Source organism: Chelonia mydas, chromosome 6 (assembly GCF_015237465.2).
Source record: "Chelonia mydas isolate rCheMyd1 chromosome 6, rCheMyd1.pri.v2, whole genome shotgun sequence".
NCBI lineage: Eukaryota > Metazoa > Chordata > Testudines > Cheloniidae > Chelonia > Chelonia mydas.
Window position 1 is genome coordinate 113,710,051 of NC_051246.2, and position 22,904 is coordinate 113,732,954.

The 22,904-nt window shown below is 42.8% G+C and overlaps 1 protein-coding gene and 1 long non-coding RNA gene across 4 annotated transcripts in view; one reads left to right on the forward strand and one right to left on the reverse strand.

Annotated features, from left to right (window-relative positions):
* Positions 1–16,468, reverse strand: part of PPP1R13B (protein phosphatase 1 regulatory subunit 13B) — a 144,480-nt gene extending 128,012 nt beyond the window's left edge. The window contains exon 1 of one of the 3 annotated variants that reach the window (XM_027825355.3): positions 16,049–16,468. In XM_027825355.3, coding sequence (XP_027681156.2) covers positions 16,049–16,057 — 9 coding nt within the window. In that variant the 5' untranslated portion in view covers positions 16,058–16,468. The remainder of the gene's footprint in view (positions 1–16,048) is intronic. The other 2 variants (XM_043547997.1, XM_043547994.1) reach the window with 2 other exon arrangements.
* Positions 16,469–16,504: 36 nt separating this feature from the next.
* On the forward strand, positions 16,505–22,592 carry LOC114020211. The gene is made up of 2 exons (XR_005225626.2): positions 16,505–18,112; positions 19,228–22,592. It is a non-coding gene; the product is annotated as an uncharacterized LOC114020211 (long non-coding RNA).
* The last annotated feature ends 312 nt before the right edge of the window (positions 22,593–22,904 follow it).

Sequence of the window (22,904 nt, forward strand, 5' to 3'; positions counted from 1 at the left end):
GAGCAAGCGCAGGAGCACCAGCCCCCTGACCACACAACTGAATTGTCATAGGGCCCTTGGTCAGAACGCAGTGGAGCAGAGAGGGCCAAGGTTTCCCTACCCCCAGCCATTTACTCATCACTGGGTGACATGGCTGTTGACTCTCACCACTGGTGAGTGTTGTCAGGTCCAGACTTCAGCCCTGACAGTTATACAAAACTAAGTTATATCTTTCACAATTGCAAGAATTTCACTATAAAGAGACCCCATTAAAGCCACTTCCAGCTCAAAAATTGTTACCTGCCATTATTACAAACAGCTAAGATTACTCCAACTGAAGAAAACTCAGTGTAACCCTCACACCTTCTGGGTGTGGTGTTGTGTCCCATCTAGTGGCACCGAGACCACTTAGAGTTAAATGAGTCTGCTCCACAGCCCTGGCTAACAGTCAGTTGGCTTTTAGCTCAAACAGTAGAGGCTCATGCACTAAGCTACAGAAGTCCCCGGTTCAATCCCACTCGCTGACAAGCAGGGTCTGTCAGCATTACATAATCAGAGATAAAGTTATATTTAAATATAAGTTACCTGTCACTTTAAATGCTACTCCTTTACAATAAGCCAGCAATACTCCAATTGTGGGTTGTGACCCGAAAGTGGGACACAAGTTTGTTTTAACAGGGTCACCAGGGTTGCCTGTGGCCAAAGCCTGAGCAACTTAGCTTCATGGGGCCATCTATGGCATGGGGCCCCAGGCAACTGCCCTGCTTGCCACTCCTTAACATCAGCCCTGACAGAGCACTGGGGTTGTATAGTCATTTTTGTTGTCAGAAGGGGTCATAGTGCAATGAAGTTTGAGAACTGCTGCAACAACTACAATTGCCACCCACCCTCATGTAGGTTCACTTTACAATAAAAAAATGGTGGACTGCGATTCCCTGTTCCCCCTACATAGATAATCAAAACAGTGAATCAAAGGGTCTACCACTTAAAAAAAAAAAAAAAAAAAACAAACAGAACCACACACCACACAAGCAAATACAATTACCACCTGTCAAGGTTCCTTCCCCACTCTGAACTCTAGGGTACAGATGTGGGGACCTGCATGAAAACCTCCTAAGTTTACTTTTACCAGCTTAGGTTAAAGCTTCCCCAAGGTACAAACTATCTTACCTTTTGCCCTTGGACTTTCGCTGCCACCAAATGTCTAACCAGTATTATTATTAGGAAAGAGTCTGTTTGAAAACGTCTTTCCCCCCCAAAAATCCTCCCAAACATTACCTCCCCCCCTTCTGGGGAAGGTTTGATAAAAATCCTCACCAATTTGCATAGGTGACCACAGACACAAACCCTTGGATCTTAAGAACAATGAAAAAGCATTCTGTTTCTGAAAAGAAGGATTTTAATAGAAGTAAAAAAGAATCATCTCTGTAAAATCAGGATGGTAAATACCTTACAGGGTAATTAGATTCAAAAACAGAATCCCTCTAAGCAAAACCTTAGATTACAAAAAGACACAAAAACAGGAATATCCATTCCATTCAGCACAGCTTATTTTTCTCAGCCATTTAAAGAAATTAAAAGCTAATGCATATCTAGCTAGATTACTTACTAAGTTCTAAAACTCCATTCCTGTTCTGTCCCCGGCAAAAGCATCACATAGACAGAACCTTTGTTTTTCCCTCCCCCCAGCTTTTGAAAGTATCTTGTCTCCTCATTGGTCATTTTGGTCAGGTGCCAGCAAGGTTATCCTAGCTTCTTAACCCTTTACAGGTGAAAGGGTTTTTCCTCTGGCCAGGAGGGATTTTAAAAGGTGTTTACCCTTCCCTTTATATTTATGACACGCCCCCCAAATCACAACTAGGGTGAAATGCTGGCTGGGATTTCTTCTTGGAGCTCTAGGAAAAAACAGAGTTAATAAGACACATGCACCTCTAAATATACTACCAAGTATATAAAGCCTAACAATATTTTCCACATCTCAAGGACAATTTTAACCAATTGATTCTGGGAAGCTTTCATGGGCGAGTGCATCAGCCACTTTGTCAGAAGCTCCTGAGATGTGTTCGATGTCGAAATCAAAATCTTGGAAGAGCTAAACTCCACCGAATAGTTTTTTTTGTTATTTCCTGTGGCGGTATGAAGCCACCATAGCACACCAGGGTCAGTTTGCAGGTGGAAGCTCTGTCCCCAAACATATGGGCGTAGCTTTTCCAGAGCGTAGACTATGGCATAACATTCTTTTTCACTGACTGACCAGTTCCTTTCCCTCTCAGACAGTTTTTTGCTGAGAAACACTACAGGGTGGAATTCTTGATCTGGTCCTTCCTGCATTAAAACTGCTCCCACGCCACGCTCGGACGCTTCTGTGGTTACTAGGAATGGTTTGTCAAAGTCTGGGGCTCTTAGTACAGGGTCAAACATGAGTGTCGCTTTAAGCTGGTTAAAGGCCTTCTGACACTCTTTGGTCCACTGAACAGCATTTGGCTGTTTCCTTGTGGTTAGGTCTGTCAGTGGGGAGGCGATTTGGCTGTATTGCGCTACAAATCACCTGTAATAACCGGCCAAGCCTAAGAAGGATTGAACCTGTTTCTTTAACCTTGGGACAGGCCACTTTTGGATAGCATCCACTTTGGCCTGTAGGGGGTTGATAGTTCCTTGACCCACCTGGTGTCCAAGGTAAGTCACTCTGTTTAGTCCTATTTGACACTTCTTAGCCTTAACAGTTAGTCCTGCCTCCCTTATGAGCTTGAAGACTTTTTGTAGATGTTCCAGGTGTTCTGCCCAGGAATCCAAAAATATGGCCACATTGTCAAGGTAGGTGATTGCACATTCTCCTAATCCCACTAGGAGACCATCTACAAGTCTTTGGAAAGTGGCAGGTGCACTCTGCAGCCAGAAAGGGAGTACATTAAATTCATACAGTCCGACATGGGTGGTGAAGGCTGATCTTTCTTTGGCAGATTCATCTAGCAGTACCTGCCAGTACCCCTCAATTAAGTCCAAGGTAGAGATGAACAGGTCCCCACGTCTGTATCCTAGAGTTCAGAGTGGGGAAGGAACCTTGACATGGTGGTAGCAGTGGGGATTTTAAAGGTCTTTACCCTTCCCTTTATATTTATGACACCACCCATCCTCACTTTAGTTTATTGTAAAGGTGTAGCATTTCAAGTGACAAGATTCAAATATCACCCTCACTTGGGTAAACTGACAAGTCAATTTACACCTTTCTTAAATATATTCTGCTTCAATGAAAAAAATTCCATGCCTTATTACACCATAACAGTTGCAAACCCTATACTCCAAATAGGATATGATCTCTGATGACATTTGGCTTTTACAGTCAGAGCAAACAAACTTAAGGTAATCCAAATTATTTCTTCTCCTTAGGTGTCTTAATTATGTTCAAACAAATTTAATTATATAGACAGACACACACACACACACTTTTTACATGAACAGATATCCTACCCAGCATACTTTAAGAGTTTGTTATTAAACCACCTCCCCCCAATGATTTTGGAAAGACAGACTGTTTGAGTGGCTATGGTCTAAAACAATACTAGTACCCACATACAATTACATGAAAGGACATACTGACTTGGTATGAATGTACTGAACATCTTTCCATGCACAGCAGAGAGGATAAGAGAAGAAGCTGTTTGTCTTTCTTACCCTCCTCTCAACCCAAAGTCCAAGGGGCCCATTGCAATGGTTCAATCATACTCTACCTACATCCCTGAACTTGGGTGAAGAGAAGAGGGGGGCCTCTGAGGCCCTGCCATATGAAGAGATGCCTATTTTTTTTTTAAGGCACTCAGAAAAAGCTTTCAAAAGGCCCTCCACTTTCTTGCTTCTGAAAAAGCAACGGCAAGTACCTGCACACCCCATAACAAAAAAAAAAAAAAAGAAATTTCTAGATTTTGTGGCAAAACACTCTACATTCTTCAGCACTCCAGTGTAGCAGATGGAAGCTTCTTTGACAGCTCCAGGCAAGAATTTATTTAAAATTTCAGTAATGCCTAGAAAGGAGCCCCAGTCATGTCCACAGCCCCAAACATAGGAAGACTGAATAATTACTACTTGCCTCCTCATTTAATTTGATGTTAAATTTAATTTAGCTTACATTGCCTGTAAATTCTCTTTTAATAGGCTACAGAAATGTGTACTGTAATACATAAAACTGTACTATAGTAAGAAGTCAGGTGAAGCTGGACATTTTGGCAGTTGAGGCTTCTGGCATCTGCAAAAGTAGTTTTAGCATTGACATGTTGGCCAAGTATTAAAATTAAATCAAAGTGAAATAGTTGGTGTTGACACCAAAAATGAAATCACTATATTTCAAAGTCAGACTCCCATTCCATGCAGGGATGAATGGGGCAATTAACACTTCAGAGTCTGCACTAGTTTAAATTTAATTCATGTGACATTAGTACTATCATGTTTACAAAGCACTTGGGTACTACAGCGATCAGCAACAATATACACTCCTGGAGGAATTCTGTGCCACTGCGCAATGCAGAATTTCACAAAATTCCCTGTTCCCCCTGCAGAATTTCTGGACGCCATTAGGGGCCACTGGACTCTACAGAGCCCAGCTTGCAGTGATCAGAGAACCCAGCCTGGAGGGGCTGGAGGCTGCACTCTTTGATCCTCATTTTCCCAGGGACAGGAGAGGGTTTGGGAGAGACAGCCAGCTCTCAAAGGATAAGGAAGGGTAGGGCCGCATCACACTATGTCCCCTGGCAGGACAGGGAAGAAATTTGGGGGAGTAAAGACTCCCGGGGTGCTGGTGTCTGGGCCAGGGGCTCTAGGAGGAGAGGGGTGCTGGTGTCTGCCACAGAGCCCCCTCCAGCAGTCCATTACTGGAACTGGGTTGTTGTAGGAGTTTTTTTTAATTCTCTACTCCTGGGGGAATCTTTTTTGCTCATCTGTATTGTTGACAGGTATTTTGAAACAATCACTCCAGTTTCAATTGTAATTTGTGTTTTGACAAATATACAGAATTTTAAAATATTGTGTGCAGAATTTAATTTTTTGGTGCAGAATTCCCCCAGGAGGAAATATAAAACTCTAAGAAACAGATTGTTTGGATGGTTTTCTTTGCAGCCGCATGGGCTAGAAACTTGCTTGTTTTAAAATGAAAGCATGGATTCTTAAGCACACTTTTATAGTTCACCAGTAGCATAATTTGCTGAAAAATATACTAGATTTTGGTGTTAGGAAAGAAGGAAGTTGGGCTAAAAAACAAAAATAGGTAAGGTCTCTAAGCAGTCAGTCCTCATGCTTGTACTTAAAAATATAACTTCCAAAGAAGAGACATTGGATTTGTCCTTGTGTGTTTCTTTATGCTGTATTAAAGAGACTTGAACGTTGTTTTTGGTTTTTTAGAACATTTTATTCTACTTGGAGTTATTTTTACATTAGAGATTTAAGTCTTCTAGCCTAAACAAGACATGAAGCCCTTATCTGCATTAGACAATTTAACACCATATATACAGTGACAAATAATTTTAAAAAGAGTAGTTTAAAACAGCTTCTCTGTCTTTATTAGATTCTACATCTTGGTTAGCCAAGAGGATATTGGAAAGCTTTATAATATTGTTTTTTTTCTAGGGTAGATATGACCCTTAATGACTGGAAAATTAGTGAAATTGTGACATCACAAGACATACATAAATAAAATTTAGTTGTTAAGAGGGAAAGAAATCACCACCTAACAATTTAAAATTCGTTTTTTGTTAGGACCTGTTTAACTTCATAACTAAGATTTTGAAAAGACGATGCATTTGTTAAAGATTTAACGCCATTGCTCATCCAATTAAGACCACGTCTTCATTATGGAGCCTATAGTAGGACAGCTATGGCACTGTAGCTACGCCAGTATAACCCTGATTTGTGATGGAAGGGGTTTTTCCTGTCACTGTCAGACCACTACCTTCCTGAGCGATGCTAGCTAGGTCATCTGAAGCATTCATCCATCAATCTAGCTGTGTCTACAACTGGGGTAAGGTCAGTATAGCTACAGCAATGAGAGGGTATGGATTTTTCATATCCCTGAGCATCATGGCTATGTCAACCTAATTTAAGTGTAGGCCAGTTCTGAGCATGTAATGCCTCAGACCAAGCTACTTTACACTTCAGTGGTTCTCCAACAAGCCACAGAAGATCAGATTTTACATTCCTAGTATTTAAAAAAAAAAAGTGAAAAATATTTAATTACTTTTTAGGCCTCTCTCATACACATAAGTTTATATTTTTTTATTTTAGAAAACCATGACAGTTAGTGGACAGTTTGGCCTCCAGCCTACATTAGATCATTTTAGGGCTGCTATAGCTTAAGGTGCTATTGTAGCATTTGTTGGGAAACATCAAATCACAAGTCACACTTGGCCTACACTAGGAAAGGAGGACATAGAGCCAGCCAAACTAGCTCTATGCCAACGAAGAATTCCGCAGTGCTGATGGAATCTCCACCTGCCCTCATATGGCAGCTTTTGGATCCCTTTTTGTCAAAGGAGGAACCATAGATCAGGCCCTAAGTTCTTCCCTTCTTTCAAGATAGAAGAAAAATAGTAAGTTGCAGAATAAAGCAGGTAAGCTACAGCATTAAAAAATATTTAGAAGACAGCTAACACAAATAGAACATGCTGTCATGTCAAGTGAGATGGTGTCTATTTTAACAACTAGTCTATGGGTGTGGCTTTAAAATAATTAAATTGATTTGACATGATTGAAGAGCACAGGGTAGGTCTCCCACTACAGATCTTTCCCACTCCAAAGAATCTGATTCAAACATCTTCTCCAAAACTTAGACAATTGTGGACAAAAAAGTAGTATGTGAAAAAAGCAGTAATCCGGCAGACATGCTGAAATATTCAGAGCTGCATGCAGAGATGCTTTCTTTAGACAATATTAAAAGATACAGTGAACACTAATCCAAGTATCTTCAAAAATACACAGTCCAGTTGGTTTTGAGCCCTAATGCTAGTTAACACACTAGTTAGTCTACAGAACAACATATTAAACAGCCTGTGAAATAAAAAACAAGCACTGGTAACCATAGAGAAGGAGGGAGTTTTAAATGCCTTCATAAGGCACAAATAAATATAAGGCTTCACTTATTTGCCTGTCATTAGTGCCAGTGGCCTGTCATTTTTAAATACAATATAAAAATTAACTATTTGACTGAAAGTTATCTACCTATTTGAATTGGTACCTGAAGGAGTTTGAAACATGATGCTTTCATATTTTACGACTTTAAGACTAAAGATTTGAAACATCCATAAACTAACTGTTAGCCTCTTGGGTATGTGAAGGATGGTTGCCACACGTGGATCCTGGTGATCTATTTTACAAACAAATCATGACCGTTTGCATCTTGGGTGTCTAATCCACATGTTGAAGCACAGTATTATTGGTTAAATTCATATGCATCATAACCACACAAGTCAGAGATGCTTATTTCCCATGCTACCCACCACACTGCATGTCTTTGTCAGATCCTGAGTCATCACTGCCACTCTTCCAAAGACCCAGGTTATCAAAACAATGTTTTCTCCCCACCCTCAGTCAACCCCTTAAAGATTGGTTACATTTCTCCCTTATTCTTGAAGAATTAAAATTTAGCTTCTTGCAACAAGTCTATTCATGTGTTCAAAGATAGAAGGATGAGACTATATATTTGTCTTCATCTTCTCAACAGTATTACAAATCTAGGTGCTTCATGTATTATAAAACTGATTAATTTCTTTTATTCAATAAGAAACCTAAAAACTGCACATTAAAATATAGATTAAAATTCAGGTTATGCCCACTAACTCTACCACTACAAAATTATGGCAATATCCCAGGATGTAACTGAAATCTACAAAACCTAGTCTTCATGTACTGATACCATTGCTTTATTTACCCAGCTCAAAAAGAAAATGATTGAGCCAAGTAATGTCAAATTAATTTTCTATAGCCTATTTCCTAACATTGCTTCTGAAGTAAATCTTTTCAGAACCTAAAGTTTGGCTGAACAGGATTATACTGGAGGTCTATTTATGGTAAATTGTGTCTTTAAAGAATTAAAAGGTCTCCCCATACTTTTTGTAAAACACAGTCTGCAGAAAACCTAAGATTTCATTAAAAAATGAAGGCTTCATTTGTAAATGTATTCTTCAGAATGCAAACTGATGAAATGTTACCTTAAAGTAGACATTAGGGACAGGAATCAGTAGACCGACATATATACATGTCTCCTAGTTCAAAGGAAATAGCCCCTCACACACACACACCCCCGCAGTCTGTTGCCCAACTGAATGGCACAACAAAGTGAAAGCAGTACGCTCTTACTTTTATTTCCACCTCTTAAGAACTAGCCTAAAGAACACTATGTCTACACTCCAAAAAAATATCCACAGCAGCAAGTCTCAGAAGCTGGAGTCAACTGACCTGGGCTTACAATCCAATGCTAAAAATAGAGGGCAGATGTAGGGGTTCAGGCTGGAGCCTGGTCTCTGAGACATAGCTCAAAAGCCAGCAATGGGGGTGAATCAGTTGATCCAGGCTCTTAAAGGCATGTTTACACTACAATCTTAAGTGGGCCTAAGCTAAGTCGACCTACAGCCACCGCAGGAATTAAACGTGGTGGCTGTAGATGTCCACACTAACCTCCTTCTGTTGGTGGTGCACATCCTCACCAGGAATACTTCCACTGACTGAAGAGGGGCAGTGTGGGGGGCTGAGAGCCAGGACTCTCAGCTCCATGCAGCTCCCCACTAGGAACCCAGCTGGCCCCAGGGCTTCTTGCCTTCCTGTTCCCAGCTGGGGGAAGCTGCCCAGGGCTTCTCACCTCCAGCAGGGAGATCCGCACCCAGAGTCCAGCTGACATGCTCTTGTGGGGAACCAAGAACCAGACCAGCAGGAGGTGGACAGCTGGGCTGAGCCAGGAGCCTCAGTGCAGCTGGGCTCCCTGCTGGCAGCCAAGAGCTGGGACCTGGGGGGGGTTGGGAGGGGCACAGTAGGGAGCCCATGGAGAAGCCCAAGCTAGCAGCCTGGGTGGCAGTCTGGCTTGGAGCAGAGACCTGGTGCCAGGGTTTCTTGTCAATTTCACAGCTCCAGCCTAGCCATGAAGTTGGCTTACATTGGCTGTCTTGTAACGCAGTGCCCTATCTACACCAACACAAGCCCTACGTATGTCATGGAGGTGGAGTCATGATGTTGTAGTAGGGCGCTTACATTAGCAGGAGCAAGGCTATAGTGTGTACACTGACAGTTATATCGACATAAGCTGCCTTATGTCAACCTAACTGTGTAGTTTAGGCCAGGTCTTGGACTTGCTGACTCAGGTCTTTTTTTGCAGTGTGAAACATACCCATAGTGGATACAAGAGGATGTGGAAGAACAACAAGAATAGGCATAAATCAGGATGAATGCAGTACTGCCAACTCCAAGCATTCAAACTGAAACTGAATTTACGAATGTCAAGTTGACATATGTACCTCTACAATTAGAATACAGAAGAGTTGACCTTGCTGAGTAAAAGGGAAGTGTATATTTATTCTGATTTAAGTTAGGGTCAAGCCATACCCACATTTGACTTCTTGGAAAATATAAATTTAAAAAAATTAAATGTTGTCTGCACCTTTACGACAGTGTATGCTTCTCAGCATTCATCTGAAAGCCGACTTTATATATATAAAAATAAGTCCTGCAGGCACTTAATACAAAAGTAGACTCCTTTGGGAAATTTTGTTTAAAAACAGTTCTGTTATATATGCAGTAAAGATTTTTTTGTTGTTCTTGTTGTTTTAAACACCACACACACACACACTAGGGCTCCAGACTGCGACTGACTCAAACTTCATATACTTAGCCACCACGCATTTTCCAAAAGGGATAGAATTTCAAGTACTACCATACTAAGCTGCAAAACACAAAGTAACAAAAACCACAAACACTAAATAACGGATTAGCCCTCACAAAAAAAAAAAAAAAACACACACACACACTAAAAAGGCATGTTAACTTTAGATCCAAAGTTAAGGTTTCATCCTAACCACCACAGGATTCTATCCAGACAAATTTCAGAGTAACAGCCGTGTTTGTCTGTATTCGCAAAAAGAAAAGGAGTACTTGTGGCACCTTAGAGACTAACCAATTTATCTGAGCATAAGCTTTCGTGAGCTGTAGCTCACGAAAGCTTATGCTCAGATAAATTGGTTAGTCTCTAAGGTGCCACAAGTACTCCTTTTCTTTATCCAGACAAGGACAGCTGAAGCCTTCCAGACCACAAAACTACAGATACTGGCTATCAGCAGGCCAACCTATCCAAGATAAAAATCAACACCTAGGCCAAAGTTCCACAAAACAAAATACAAGTTGCTTGAGGAAGACAGGGGAAATCTAAAATTCATCTCAATGAACCCCATGCATCACAACTTCTTATACAAGAACAACATCTTTCTTCCCTGTCTCTCTACTAAAGGTGCAGAGCCCACAAGTATTCATTCCCAAGCCATAGAGATGAAATCCACATCCCTGCATAGGATGTGGAAGTGAGAACCAACCAACTACCTAGAAATCAAATGATATATTAGAGGAATACTTTATGTCTGTTGCCGAGCTCTACTGTAGCAGCTCCTCCCCAGCCACATCTCCTCTTGTGCAGGAAAGGAAGACACTGGTGAGTCAAAAGGGCTGATAGTAATCTGCAAGGTCAGGTCACTTTGAAGCCATCATCCAAGGAGAAGTGCTTTAATTGTATATTCCCTTTAAGATGTCTTCCCCAGTTAACTCCCTCCCCCGACCTCACAAATCTTCAGTTCTAGGACACTGAACAGTCATAAAACAACTCCCACCCCAGAGAGTGGGCAAACCTGAGTTCCTACGTAATAATGACAGATTTCAGAGTAGCAGCCATGTTAGTCTGTATTCACAAAAAGAAAAAGGAGTACTTGTGGCACCTTAGAGACTAACCAATTTATTTGAGCATAAGCTTCCGTGAGCTACAGTTCACTTCAATGTAATAATGATAGACTAAGAATTATACAGTTGCTGATGGAGCAGAAGAGGTGATGGAAAAGAAAGGTAGCCTCCTCAAAACTGGTTATCGTCAATGCAATTGCATTGCCAGGAGTACCCACAGCACTTTTGGAAGTCAACATTCATAATGGCTACTTTAACCTGTAAAGAGACACATTAAGTTAGATGATGAAAAGGTATCGGATAGTTACTGGTTTTGTACATTTTGCCTTACCACTAAGATCAATCATATGAGACAAAAATCAAAGATGTTTTTACTTTTTTTGGTGAAAGTAGTTCAGTGATATCAACTGTTTATAAAAAATGGACATGTATGTCTTGATTAAAGTACTTTGGGTTGGGGACTACAGCTGGAGACCCAAAAGTTTACCATTTTTGCTCCTGCATAATATTTCCCAGCTGAGCAAAACTGACAAACTGCATGGCGTTCTGTCCATTTCCGATTAGTAGGGTGGATTAAAATTTTATTTGAATTATACTAAGTGTTACAGGGTCAGGCCAGATGGCTATAGGAGAGTGCTAGAAGGTAGATACATTAGCCCAGATTCAGCCGGTTCCTTTTCCCCAAGTAAGATAACGGGCTGTTTCAGAACCATCAGGAAGTTGCTGGAACCAACTAAGGCAGGCAGGCTGGCTAATTAGAACACCTGGTTTAAAGAGGACCTCACTTCAATAGTAAAGAGCATGCGAGGAGCTGGGAGCAAGAGGCGCACAAGGAGTTGAGTGAGAAGCTGTACTGCTAGAGGACTGAGTATAAGTATCATCAGGAGGAAGGTTCTGCGGTGAGGATAAAGGAGGTGTTGGGAGGAGGCCGTGGGGGAAGTAGCCCAGGGAGTTGTAGCTGTCATGCAGCTGTTACATTGTAAGGAGAGTGATCACTTTAGATAAGCTATTACCAGCAGGAGAGTAGGGTGAGGGGAGAGAAAACCTTTTGTAGTGGTAAACACCCATTTTTTCATGGTTTGTGTGTATAAAAAGATCTTCTGTACTTTCCACAGTATGCATCCGATGAAGTGAGCTGTAGCTCACGAAAGCTTATGCTCAAATAAATTGGTTAGTCTCTAAGGTGCCACAAGTACTCCTTTTCTTTTTGCGAATACAGACTAACACGGCTGCTACTCTGAAACCTGTAGACAGCTGTGATCCATAAGGCCCTGGGCTGGAACCCAGAGTAGAGGGTGGGCCTGGGTTTCTTCCCCCCACCCATCTTCCTATTTGATAGGAGAGGAGTTGACCTGGAGTGTGGGTTCCACCAGAGGTTAAGGTCCCTGGCCTGTCCCTCGACCCACTAGGTGGATCAGAAGAGACTAAGGGGATTGTTCTCCTCCCTTTCCACATGCTGGTCAGTGAGGAGGTTAGGTGAGTGAAAGGCAGGTTTGAGCCACTAGCAAAAGTGGCCAAACTGAGGGCTGCCATGAATCTGAGGCGAGCAAATCTGCCAATAAGCGCAGGACCCACCAAGGCAGAGGAGGAACTTTGTGACAAGGTTTATTTTTTAAAAGAAGATTTAAAATTAAATCTGAATTTAATACAGCATATTAAAGGTGTCAAGGCCTAAAATGATCTCTCAAAAGATATAAATATGTTCAATCAAAAATTTTGAGTTAAAGACATCAGAGGAAAATAGCTAGCGTGAGGTCAAGCTTTACAAATATGGCACAACTGATCATGCACTGTATTAAGGGCTTGCTTTAATAAAATAAATTTTATATGCTGTTGTGTTTAATTAAATTCCAGTTACCATCCTAATGCAGCTTAACACATCACAAGCAAAAAATTATCTAGTAAATATAGTATTCACCATTTTCTAACATACTAAAAAATGTACAATTAATAGGAACCTGGAAATATTAAGCTACATAATTGCTTAAGTAAATATACACAGTTATGGCACAACCAGTGTAAAGGCTCTAGTTGTAAAAATCAACTTCTTGTAACTGTTACATCAACAATTGGGAATGCACCTTTCTTTAGAAAATAACTAAAGTATGAATGGAAAAGTTGATACCAGATTTATAACCAAGGCTTTTTACTTGGTGATTTAAATAATTTAAAATCACCTTGATTTAAATCAATCCACTCTGCACCATTACTACAGGGAATTCAACCACGCAGGACCACAGGAAGCACCAACTGAACAGTTACTGTTGTATTCCACCAAGATGCGGCAGAGTAAGGAAGAAGAGTTTAGAAGGAGGAGAGAAAAGGTGTGCAAATGGCAAGAAGATCCGTATTGGTAAAACCTCTTTCTGGAGAGGATATCCTCCCTCTTCCCTTTGTGTGTGTGTGTGTGTGTGTGTGTGTGTGTGTGTGTGTGGGGGGGGGGGGGGGGGGGGGGGGGAAGCATGGAGGGAAGGTAGAAAGGAATCATGCTTCCCCATCAAGTTGAGACATTTAGGAATTAAGGATGAAATCCAGTTTTAACCCATTAGCTGTCAAGTTTACCATTCAATTCCTGGATATCTGATCACTGAGTCAACAGAACAGTTGGCTAGAGATTCAATTATTTCTAAACTTTTCCATTTACCTTGTTAAAACAAATACCGGCTAAACAGCTATTAACCACAGAGTGTAGTTCTGGTAATATGTAAAGTGTCTTGTCTTGCAAACTTGTTTTTGTTCACTAATTATTCAAAAGCTATTTCATGAAATCTTTCATTAATTTGTCTAGGAGCTACCTCATACAATAAATTAGGGCACTAACCTTTCACTCCTGAAAATCTGGGCTCAAAACTTATTTTGAGTCACAAGTGAAACTAAGTCTAGTCCCATTCCAGTCCCCCAGATCGTCTGCTCACAAAACTAGATCACTACACAGACAATTTGGTATCTGACATTTTTCTAGAGGTCCAAAAGTAGAATATCCAAGATAAACTAGATCAGGATTGAGGTACACTCTCAAAAAGTTATCCAAGTACACATATGTGCTACATTATGACAGATTCAAGTGAGTGTTATTTATTAATTTCATTACCACAGGATTCACTCAATTCTTCAGAAAGGAAAACATCAAATATTTCAGAATTTGGATTTAGCAGCTTCTAGTTTTCAAAACTGATATAGCTGTTGTAAGGGAATTTTTTGAATTAAAAAGACATCAATACTAAAATACTTTGAAGTAAGTTTCAGAAACATAATAAAGAGTTACCTCAAGACTACCACAAGCAACTGCAATATTTAAAACTAGCCTGGAGTGAATACAAAAAACATTCAGACTAACCAAATGGCCTAGAAAGAGTGCAAACACTTCACTTCTGAAGTTCTCCCAGTCCAAAAAGCATATGCTAACAGGAGGCAATGGCAAACAAGTATATTTAAATCAGAGATTTCCATGACCTATAGTTTACATGTTACCTTTTCTGAAGCATAAAAGCTGATGAAATTACTAGTCATTTTTTTCCTCCACTCTCTAAAACTGCACAAGATCCATAGGTTTATGGACTACAAATCAATTATTCTTATTGTCCCTGTTTTTGGTAAATCTGTTTTACAAGATTTTTTAATCTTAACGGAATCCTTTTGTATTTGGTAGCTGAAAACTAGATGAAAAAATAATTTAAAAATATCTCATGGTAAACACCACCTTGTACTGGTCAAAATGAAAATTTAGATCTAATTTACTCTTAGTTTCTGAATTTCCTGTCAAGCTTGAACAGAAATAGTCAGTTTTAACTCAATTTCGCTTCCATATTCTCACTGAGAAGCAGCCTGCTGCAGTGTTCTCGCTACAGGGTGGAGGAATTTTAACTTAAAAAAGAACACATTTCAATTCTAATTAAAGAAAACAGATCAAAATAAGACATCCAATATGAACTTTTTAGAAGCTAGTTTTTAATAACCCAAATTTGAACTTGAAATCAACAAATGAATATGGCTGTGTTACTCAAGTCTCAAGACAGGTTTCAGAGTAGCAGCCCTGTTAGTCTGTAGCCACAAAAAGAAAAGGAGGACTTATGGCACCTTAGACTCTAACAAATTTGAGCATAAGCTTTTGTGAGCTACAGCTCACTTCATCGGATGCGTTAGTCTCTAAGGTGCCACAAGTCCTCCTTTTCTTTTTTCAAGTCTCAAGAGTTAGCCACAAACCTAATACTGGCATCAAGCACAACTCTCTCCTGACCACCACACCAAACCCACACGCAATCTCCACTTTTATGTGGTGAGAGGCAAATTAATTTGTTTGTTTAACTTTTTAAAATAAAAAAAGTTAAATAATTTCCACACTGAAGTTGCAAGAAGCAGAGAAAGGAGACACGGGAGAGATATCCTGCCATCCTGAGATGGAGAGGCTGAAGATATAGCTGCTCCATGGATTCCTCCTATCAGGAAAGCGCATGAAGCCGCTTGAGAAAGGACCAAAGATGTACCTCCTACCCGAGAGAGCTCTTATTAACCCTTCTTCACACGTGGCCGATGAAAATGTGTTTAAAGAAAAACAAACAAGGCTTCACGACGAAAAATCCAGCCCACGCTGTAACCGCTGAGGAACTACAGGGCTCGAACCTGCTCCCCACGGATCAGCAGGAAACTAATGTACCACAGAAGCACGAGTGGTCTCCAGAGCCCGGAGACCTGCCATGCAGTGCGGAGCGCGAAATCCACAGGGTCCTCGGCCCGTCACGCCCAGGGCTGGCTGTCAGACGCGCGGCCCCAAGGAGGCTGGGCAGCCCCTCTGCCCGCAGGACAAACGGACAGGGGCAGACGAGGCTGCCGCCTCGCTCTGAGAGAAACCTCCCCAGCCAGGCAAAGATGGGGGGGGGGGTGACATGGGGCCCCACGCCCACCCCGGAGCACGGGGCATTTCAGCCCGCACCGGGGGTGTAATTGGCTGGGTCCCCCTCCCCCACCGCGAAGTGGCCTACACACAACAGAGACCGAAGAGGGGGGCTGTGGTGCCGAGCGCCTTTCCCAGCCTCACCGCCTGGCTGGCCATGCCCGGCCAAAGAAATGAGCACGAACTCGGCTACAAGGGAGGAGGAGGAGCGCAGCAGCCCTCAGCGGGGGATCGGGGCGCCCCGGACGAAGCGGGTCTCGCACTCACCGGCATCATCTCCGGAGCGGTTCCTCAGCCTCCGTCGCTCCCAGCCTCCTTAGCTGCCGCGCGGGCTGCTTCCCTCGCCGGCCAGGGGAAGCGGAGACCGTGGCGGCAGCGACGACAGGCGCCTCTCGCTTCCCCACAGGCCTCGCTCCGCGGTAGCTGCTGCCCACAGCGGGGAGAGGGTGGCGGCAGCGGCGGCCGGGCTCCCCAGCCCCTCACCTCAGCACTTCCTGCTCCGCGTTCCCTGCTGCTCCGCCAGGCCAGGGGTTAAACGACAGCGCCGCCTCCCCATTGGCCGGGACGGAACGCCTCGATCGAGGGGGGGAGGGGTAAAAGGCATGCGCGTGCGCACACACGCACACGCGCGCGCGCGCTGGGCCTTTAGCCCACGTGACACCAGCAGCGCGCGCTCGCGCTCTCTCTCTCTCTCGCTGTGCTAGTGTTGTTATTATCCGCCCCCAAGCGGGGCCCCGCCCCCGGGCACCTAGGTTCTCCCCCCTCCCATCCGTGCCCTTTATTGTCAGGTGTCCTGGCCCTTTTCCCTTCCTCCTGTCTTCTGCGCCTGCCTTGTCATCCCAGACCCTCTCCCGTCCTCTGCTGCCGGCCTGTGTCCGCTCCTCCGCTGCGTCGCCCGGCCTGTCCTAATTTTCCATCCCCAGGGCCCGGCCCGCCACCACTTTTCCTCACGCTCCTGTGCAGGGCCTGCTTTGCCCACCCCCCGCCCCCCGCCGCCGCCGCCGCCGCGCTCATTTTCTGCTGACGCCGCACCCTGGGCCTGCTGCAGGGGCAAAGTGGGCCCGTCCCCGCCCTGTTCCCAAGGCAGCGGACCTGGCCTGCGACCTCCATCTCCCGAGCAAACGTAGGCTGTCCCCGCCTCCCCCCGCTGCTTGCCATGTTCTGTGTTACTGTTGCTTCCCATCACTGAACCGGGGCGCTAACAGGCGCTCTGGGGTCCAGGCTCTTGCTCCGGGGGGCTGCAGGAAAAAGGCCACTCCACAGGGCCATTTGCCGCCGCGGAGCTGACAGGCTTCCCACAGACGTCACCCGCTGCTGGAATGTGCGGAATGCGGATTTGCAGGGGCAAAGTCCTCAGAGCGTCCCCATCCCCGCCTCCTCCTGACCTACACTGAAAGCAGGCTGCAGCGACAACTGCAGGAAGGAGCCGGAGGGCCCTCACTGAAGGTGTAAGCCTTCTGATCAGCGCTCTCCGGAGGTGCGGGAGTGCGGCGTGCAACGTGAAGCCTGAAGGACAAAAGCATCCTAAAGCGATCCATCTGACGTAGAAAATAAGTAAATAACATAGAGGTTGTTTAACTGTTACGGAAAAAGACGAGATAAAATAATGCAATAATATTTCTTTATTTCTAGCACCCTGTCCCTGGGCATCCTACAGGATCATAATAGCTACACTGCCCTTGAAACAGCTGGCTGCTGTCCGCCATACAATAGTGCATAACAATAAGGGATGAGAAATGTAGCCAAGGACACCGATGTAATGATTCTATGGTTCTCATTGTTCACAAATAGTTTCAAAGGCTTCTTTGGAAATCACTTCGTGTAGCTTTTAAAAATTGTTTTGTTTTGCAGAACTTTAAAAATAAAGTTAATTTAAAAGCTGGGAAGATGTTAATCTGTTATGAGTCAAAGCAGCAAAATAAGCCTATTCTATTACATATATACAAATATCATATGGTTATGTAAGTCTTACCAACATTTCTCTTAGTCTAGAAAAAGATTAATTAGTCATACTGTTGGATCTACTGTATGGATAAAAAATCCTCTTTTGTTTGAACTGCTGATTTCTCTGTTCTTCATTTCTTTCAGCGTATACCATGTAAATTGTTTGTCAAGACACTGTATACTTAAATATAATTGGAGGTAATTTTTAACATGTTAAATAGAATAGGCTGTTAAAAGGTAAATTAAAGATTTTTAGCTGAGAGAGCCAGCTGGAGATCTGATGACTCTTATGAACCCTTGGAGCCCACAATACAACCAAATAATATTTTGTTTTGGTTCTGCAGGTAGAAGAGAGTGGGCTGAAAATCCTAGACTGAAGGTCATGTGGTAACTTCAGCTGCTTATTTAATATTCCATAAATTTATTCTGACCTTTTAGCAGTGCGCGTAGCCTTAAAAAGACAGTTCATAAATATCAAAAATTGTATTGCATATTCATGTGTCTCAATGCACTAGTTCTCATCTCTGTTTTGAATGTTGTAATATGGCCACCTTTGAGTTGCCACCTTTGAATAAAATTGCCCTGGTGGACAAACCTGTTGGCATCATAACACAATGTTTTGTCAACCTCCAATTATTTTGCAAGTATTATGCAAAGTGCTACTAGCTGGCAGTAAGATGTAGGACAGTGACATCCTTGTAAACTAATTCCACCTCCCACAAAGATTTAGGAATAGGAAAGACTAGGATAATGGGACATAAGAAAAAGACAAATTCAGATTTACTCAGAATTGCTTTATTAACCTGGAGCTAGGCAGATCTAGAATAAAATACACTATACATTACCATAATTATTGATATACCTTAAAATAAGCAGTTATTTAACTATATTCTTCCTCAAATATATTCTAAATATTTTTAACAAACAGGTAAAAACCATGAACAATAGCAGTGAATGGAGTTTCCCTACCTCTCCCAGTGTTTATATTGCAAAATCCTGAGTCTAATTGTGGCTAAAGGACCATTTTTGAAACTCTTTGCCCATCTTTATTTTTCCAAATGTATGCCCTCCTTGTTATTCAAGGTGAAGTTTGGTCAATGGTTCTCAAACTATGGTCTGTGGACCACTTATTGGTGGTTGTGCAGATAGCTGACTGGTGGTGATTTCTCCTCCTTGTTTTCAATAATAGCATTAAAAGAAGTTAAAAATACAATAAATACTTTAAAAATATTATTTTGCTATGTAAACAATTGCTATATGTGCTGCTGCTAATGCTACATGAGTGGTAACGCTACATGAGTGGTAATCAGAGAGGAGGTGGTCCTGTGGTTAGGGTACTCGCCTTATAGATGAAAAACCCATGCTCTTGTTCCTTCTCCTGTCAGACAGAGGGGGAATTAAACTGGGGTCTCCCATGCCCCTTGTGAGTACCCTAACCACTGGGCTAAAAATTATAAAGGAGACTGCTGCTGCCATTGCCTTCTTTCTGCTTCCTCCCGCAGGATCCTTTTGTGTGGAGCTGGCATGCACTGCTGCTGTTCTTGCAAGAAAAGAGTTAGGTGCTGTGGATCCCAAGCAGAGATATGTGCCTCCCTCCAACTCAGACTTAGGTGCCTAACTCCCCAAGAAGGGTAGGATTTAGGATACACCCCTCTCCATCACATCTACAATTATTTAACTTAGGCAGCTCAGACTTTTGTGGATCTCATTCTCGGGCATCAGTATGTCTCCGACTCCATGCATTGTATAGAGAGCATAGGCACCTAACCTAGAGTTTGTGGATTCCACTGGTTGGCTAGGGGTGCTATCCATGAAGCAACTTAGATGTCTAAACTCCAGATATAGGTGCCTAACTCCCTGTATGCAGCACCACTGTGATCCACAAAATTCCTATTTGGCTGCTGCTTAACTTTCAAGGTTCCTAATCTCACTTGTTGCCTAACTTTCCTGAGTAAGAGTTCCTGAGGTGCTTAAGTTTTAGACCCTGATGCATGCATGCTGCTGCATCTCTCTGGGCCCGTGGTTCCCAAACTTGTTCCGCCGCTTGTGCATGGAAAGCTCCTGGCGGGCCGGGGCCGGTTTGTTTACCAGCTGCGTCCGCAGGTTCGGCTGATTGCGGCTCCCAGTGGCTGTGGTTTGCTGCTCCAGGCCAATGGGAGCTGCTGGAAGCAGCGCGGGCCGAGGGACGTTCTGCTCTAGGCACATGGGTGCCTATCCCCTGCCAAATCCCAGAACTAGTCACAAGTGGGAAAATAGGCATTAGTCCACCTAAGTCACATGCAGGGCCTGATTTGGTAGGTGGCTTCCGAGCATGCCTACTAGGTCAGGTCCCATTCAAAAGCTGTCTGGATGACATGGTGGTCTTATAAGTTCTGGCCTCCTGATTAGTGCATTTACTGGGGATGTGGGTGACCCAGATTCAATTTTCACCTCTCTCTGAGAGGAGGAAGAAGGATTTGAATAGGGGTGTCCCACACTTTTCAGGAGGGTGCTTTAACCACTGAGCTAGAGGTAGTAGAGGGCTCCCTCAGTCTCTCCTCTTTAAACTGTTTCTCTCTGGATAAATATTTAAATAGCTATGGGGCCAGAGAGAGAGCAAGTGCAAGAATTACTCTGTAGTTCAGTGGTTGGGGTTCCTACATAGGAGGTGGGAGACCCTTCAGCCAGTCCGCCTACTCCAATTGTTCTTTCATTATTTAGCCCCAGTGAACAGTTTCATCAGGAGAGATTGAGGGAGCCCCAAATCAGAATATCCCAGAGCTTAGTGATTAGAGAGCTCTCCTGAGAGATAGGAGACCCTATTCAAATTACTCCTGGGGACTTCTGTGCCAAAAAATTAAAAATTGTGTGCACAATATTTTAAAATTCTGCATATTTTATTTGTCAAAATACAACATAATCACCCTTCTGCTGTCAGCCCCAGGCGGCTGGGGGTCCTGCTGATAGCCCCACGTGCCTTGGGCTCTGCAGTCAGTCCTGCTTGGCTGAGGCTCCTGCTGTCTGTGGAAGCCCCAGCCATCCATGCCAGGTGCAGGTAGGAGTGCTGGGAGGAAATCACAAATGCGGTGGGAAAAAATAAAATTCTGCAGGGAACATTTATTCTGTGTAAATTTTGCATTGTGCAGTGGCACAGAAGTATCAGTTTTTTTCCCTCCCCCTCTGACAGAGGGGGGAATTGAACTGGGGTTTCCCACCTCCCATGAGTTATTTAAATACTGTGCTAAAAGTTATAAGGTGGGCATTGGCACCATCTCCTCCAGCTGTTTTGTGTGCAGCAAGACAGGTGCCAAACTCATGTTCACACATGGCATAGGGCATTTAAGCCCCCCTGACTTCAGGTGGCTGGTTCCTGTTCATGGATCACTAGCAGAGACAAGTGCCTGTCTCTGAGAGATTTGTGAGGCTTACCACACACACCTATTGTTGGCATCTCCCGTTGGCTAGTTTTGGCAGCTCCCTGTCTAGCATGTTGGCTTGTGTGGATCATATGCTTCGGCTCTTCTCTCTCCCCATTCATTGTATAGGAAACCTATGTGCCTTACTTTGCTTTCTGAGTCACAACGTTGCTCCTGAGAGTTTCTAGGCCCCTAAAAATTAGGTGGTGTGATGTGAAGTGGTGCAGTGTCTAAGGCCCTTAGTAGTTCAGGTCCTCCATACATAGCTTGGCTGCATTGTGTGTATGGTTGCCCAAAGTATGTGAGGTTGTATGAAATAAGTCACAAAGTCATGAGTGAGTCATGAGAATAGTTAGGGTAGAGTAGGATGTGGGAGGGGACGTAGGCTGTAATGAGGGCAGAGATGCAGAATCCTAGCCTCTTTGTTTCCAGGTGCATTGCTAGAAAAGAAGGGACTGTGTTTATGTGGAAAACTGCTTGATTTGTGTGTGATTGTAGCTTCTGTTTTCACATCTAGCCCCACAACTAAAGGAAGTTCTGTTCCTCTTCCTTTCTAAGTGCAAAAAAATATTATTCTTGCTAGAACTGCTGAAACAAGAGGTTTCATGAGATGGATACACTCACAATAAATTAATAACCAGAAAAGGCAATTAATTATTGCTAGCTACAGAAATGCACTGAAATCTAAATCAGACTTTTTGCAGGTTTAATTTACGTCTGTTTTAAATAAGATTTGTGCTGTGTCTATAATTTTGCTGTTTAAGGTTTGCCGTGCTTTGGGTTGTATTCTCTTGTGCCATTTTCTACGTCCCTCGGCCCGTGCCGCTTCCAGCAGCTCCCATTTGCCTGGAGCAGTGAACCGCAGCCACTGGGAGCTGCGATTGGCTGAACCTTTGGACACGGCAGGTAAACAAACCGGCCCCGCCCCCCAAGAGGGGCTTTCCCTGCACAAGCAGCGGAACAAGTTTGGGAACCACTGGATTACATTTTATTAGAATGCTAAAACAGTCTTCCATTTAGTCTGTCATCAACACCCTGAAGAAGAGCTCTGCATAAGCTTGAAAGTTTGCCTCTCTCATGAACAGAAGTTGGTCCAATACAATATATTACGTTGCCCACCTTGTCTCACTAACAAAAGCAGGTGTTGGGGTTTGTTTTTTTTAGTAATTGTTTTCCCATTACTTTCCAAGAAATCTGTCTGCATAGTATTGTTTATTATAAAACTTGAGTTCCTTGATGCAAGGGCTAGGACTTCTATTTTCCAATGGATGGAGGATATAAACGAAAGAAAAAGAAGAAACTTGGGCAACACCTTTTTCTGTGAGAGTTGATAGCTATTTCCGTGATGGATTGATTTAAATAATTGATTTTAATCTTGTTTTCTATGTGTACTTTTCAATTATTTTCCTGTAGAAAGGTTTGTTCTCATTGGTTGGTGTAACCAGTTGTTGAAAATAAAAGTTTTAAATATAGCCCTTAAACTAAATTTGGTATTTTTTGCTGACCAGAATTTTTTTCTATATCTACATAGGCACGCACACACACACTTACTTAAGCAATTATATATCTTAATATTTATTCAGATTCTTAATTTTTCCATTTTTATTTTAGAAAGTGAGTGATATATTTACATGATGATTCACTCAATTTGTGTCAAACTGCATTTGAATGGAAATTGGAATTAAATTAAATATGCACAAAAACAGCATTTTAAATTTTATTTTTTTTACATAAAATAATCTTAAATATACTGGACATGGAAAGAGAAAAAGTACGTTTCTCAA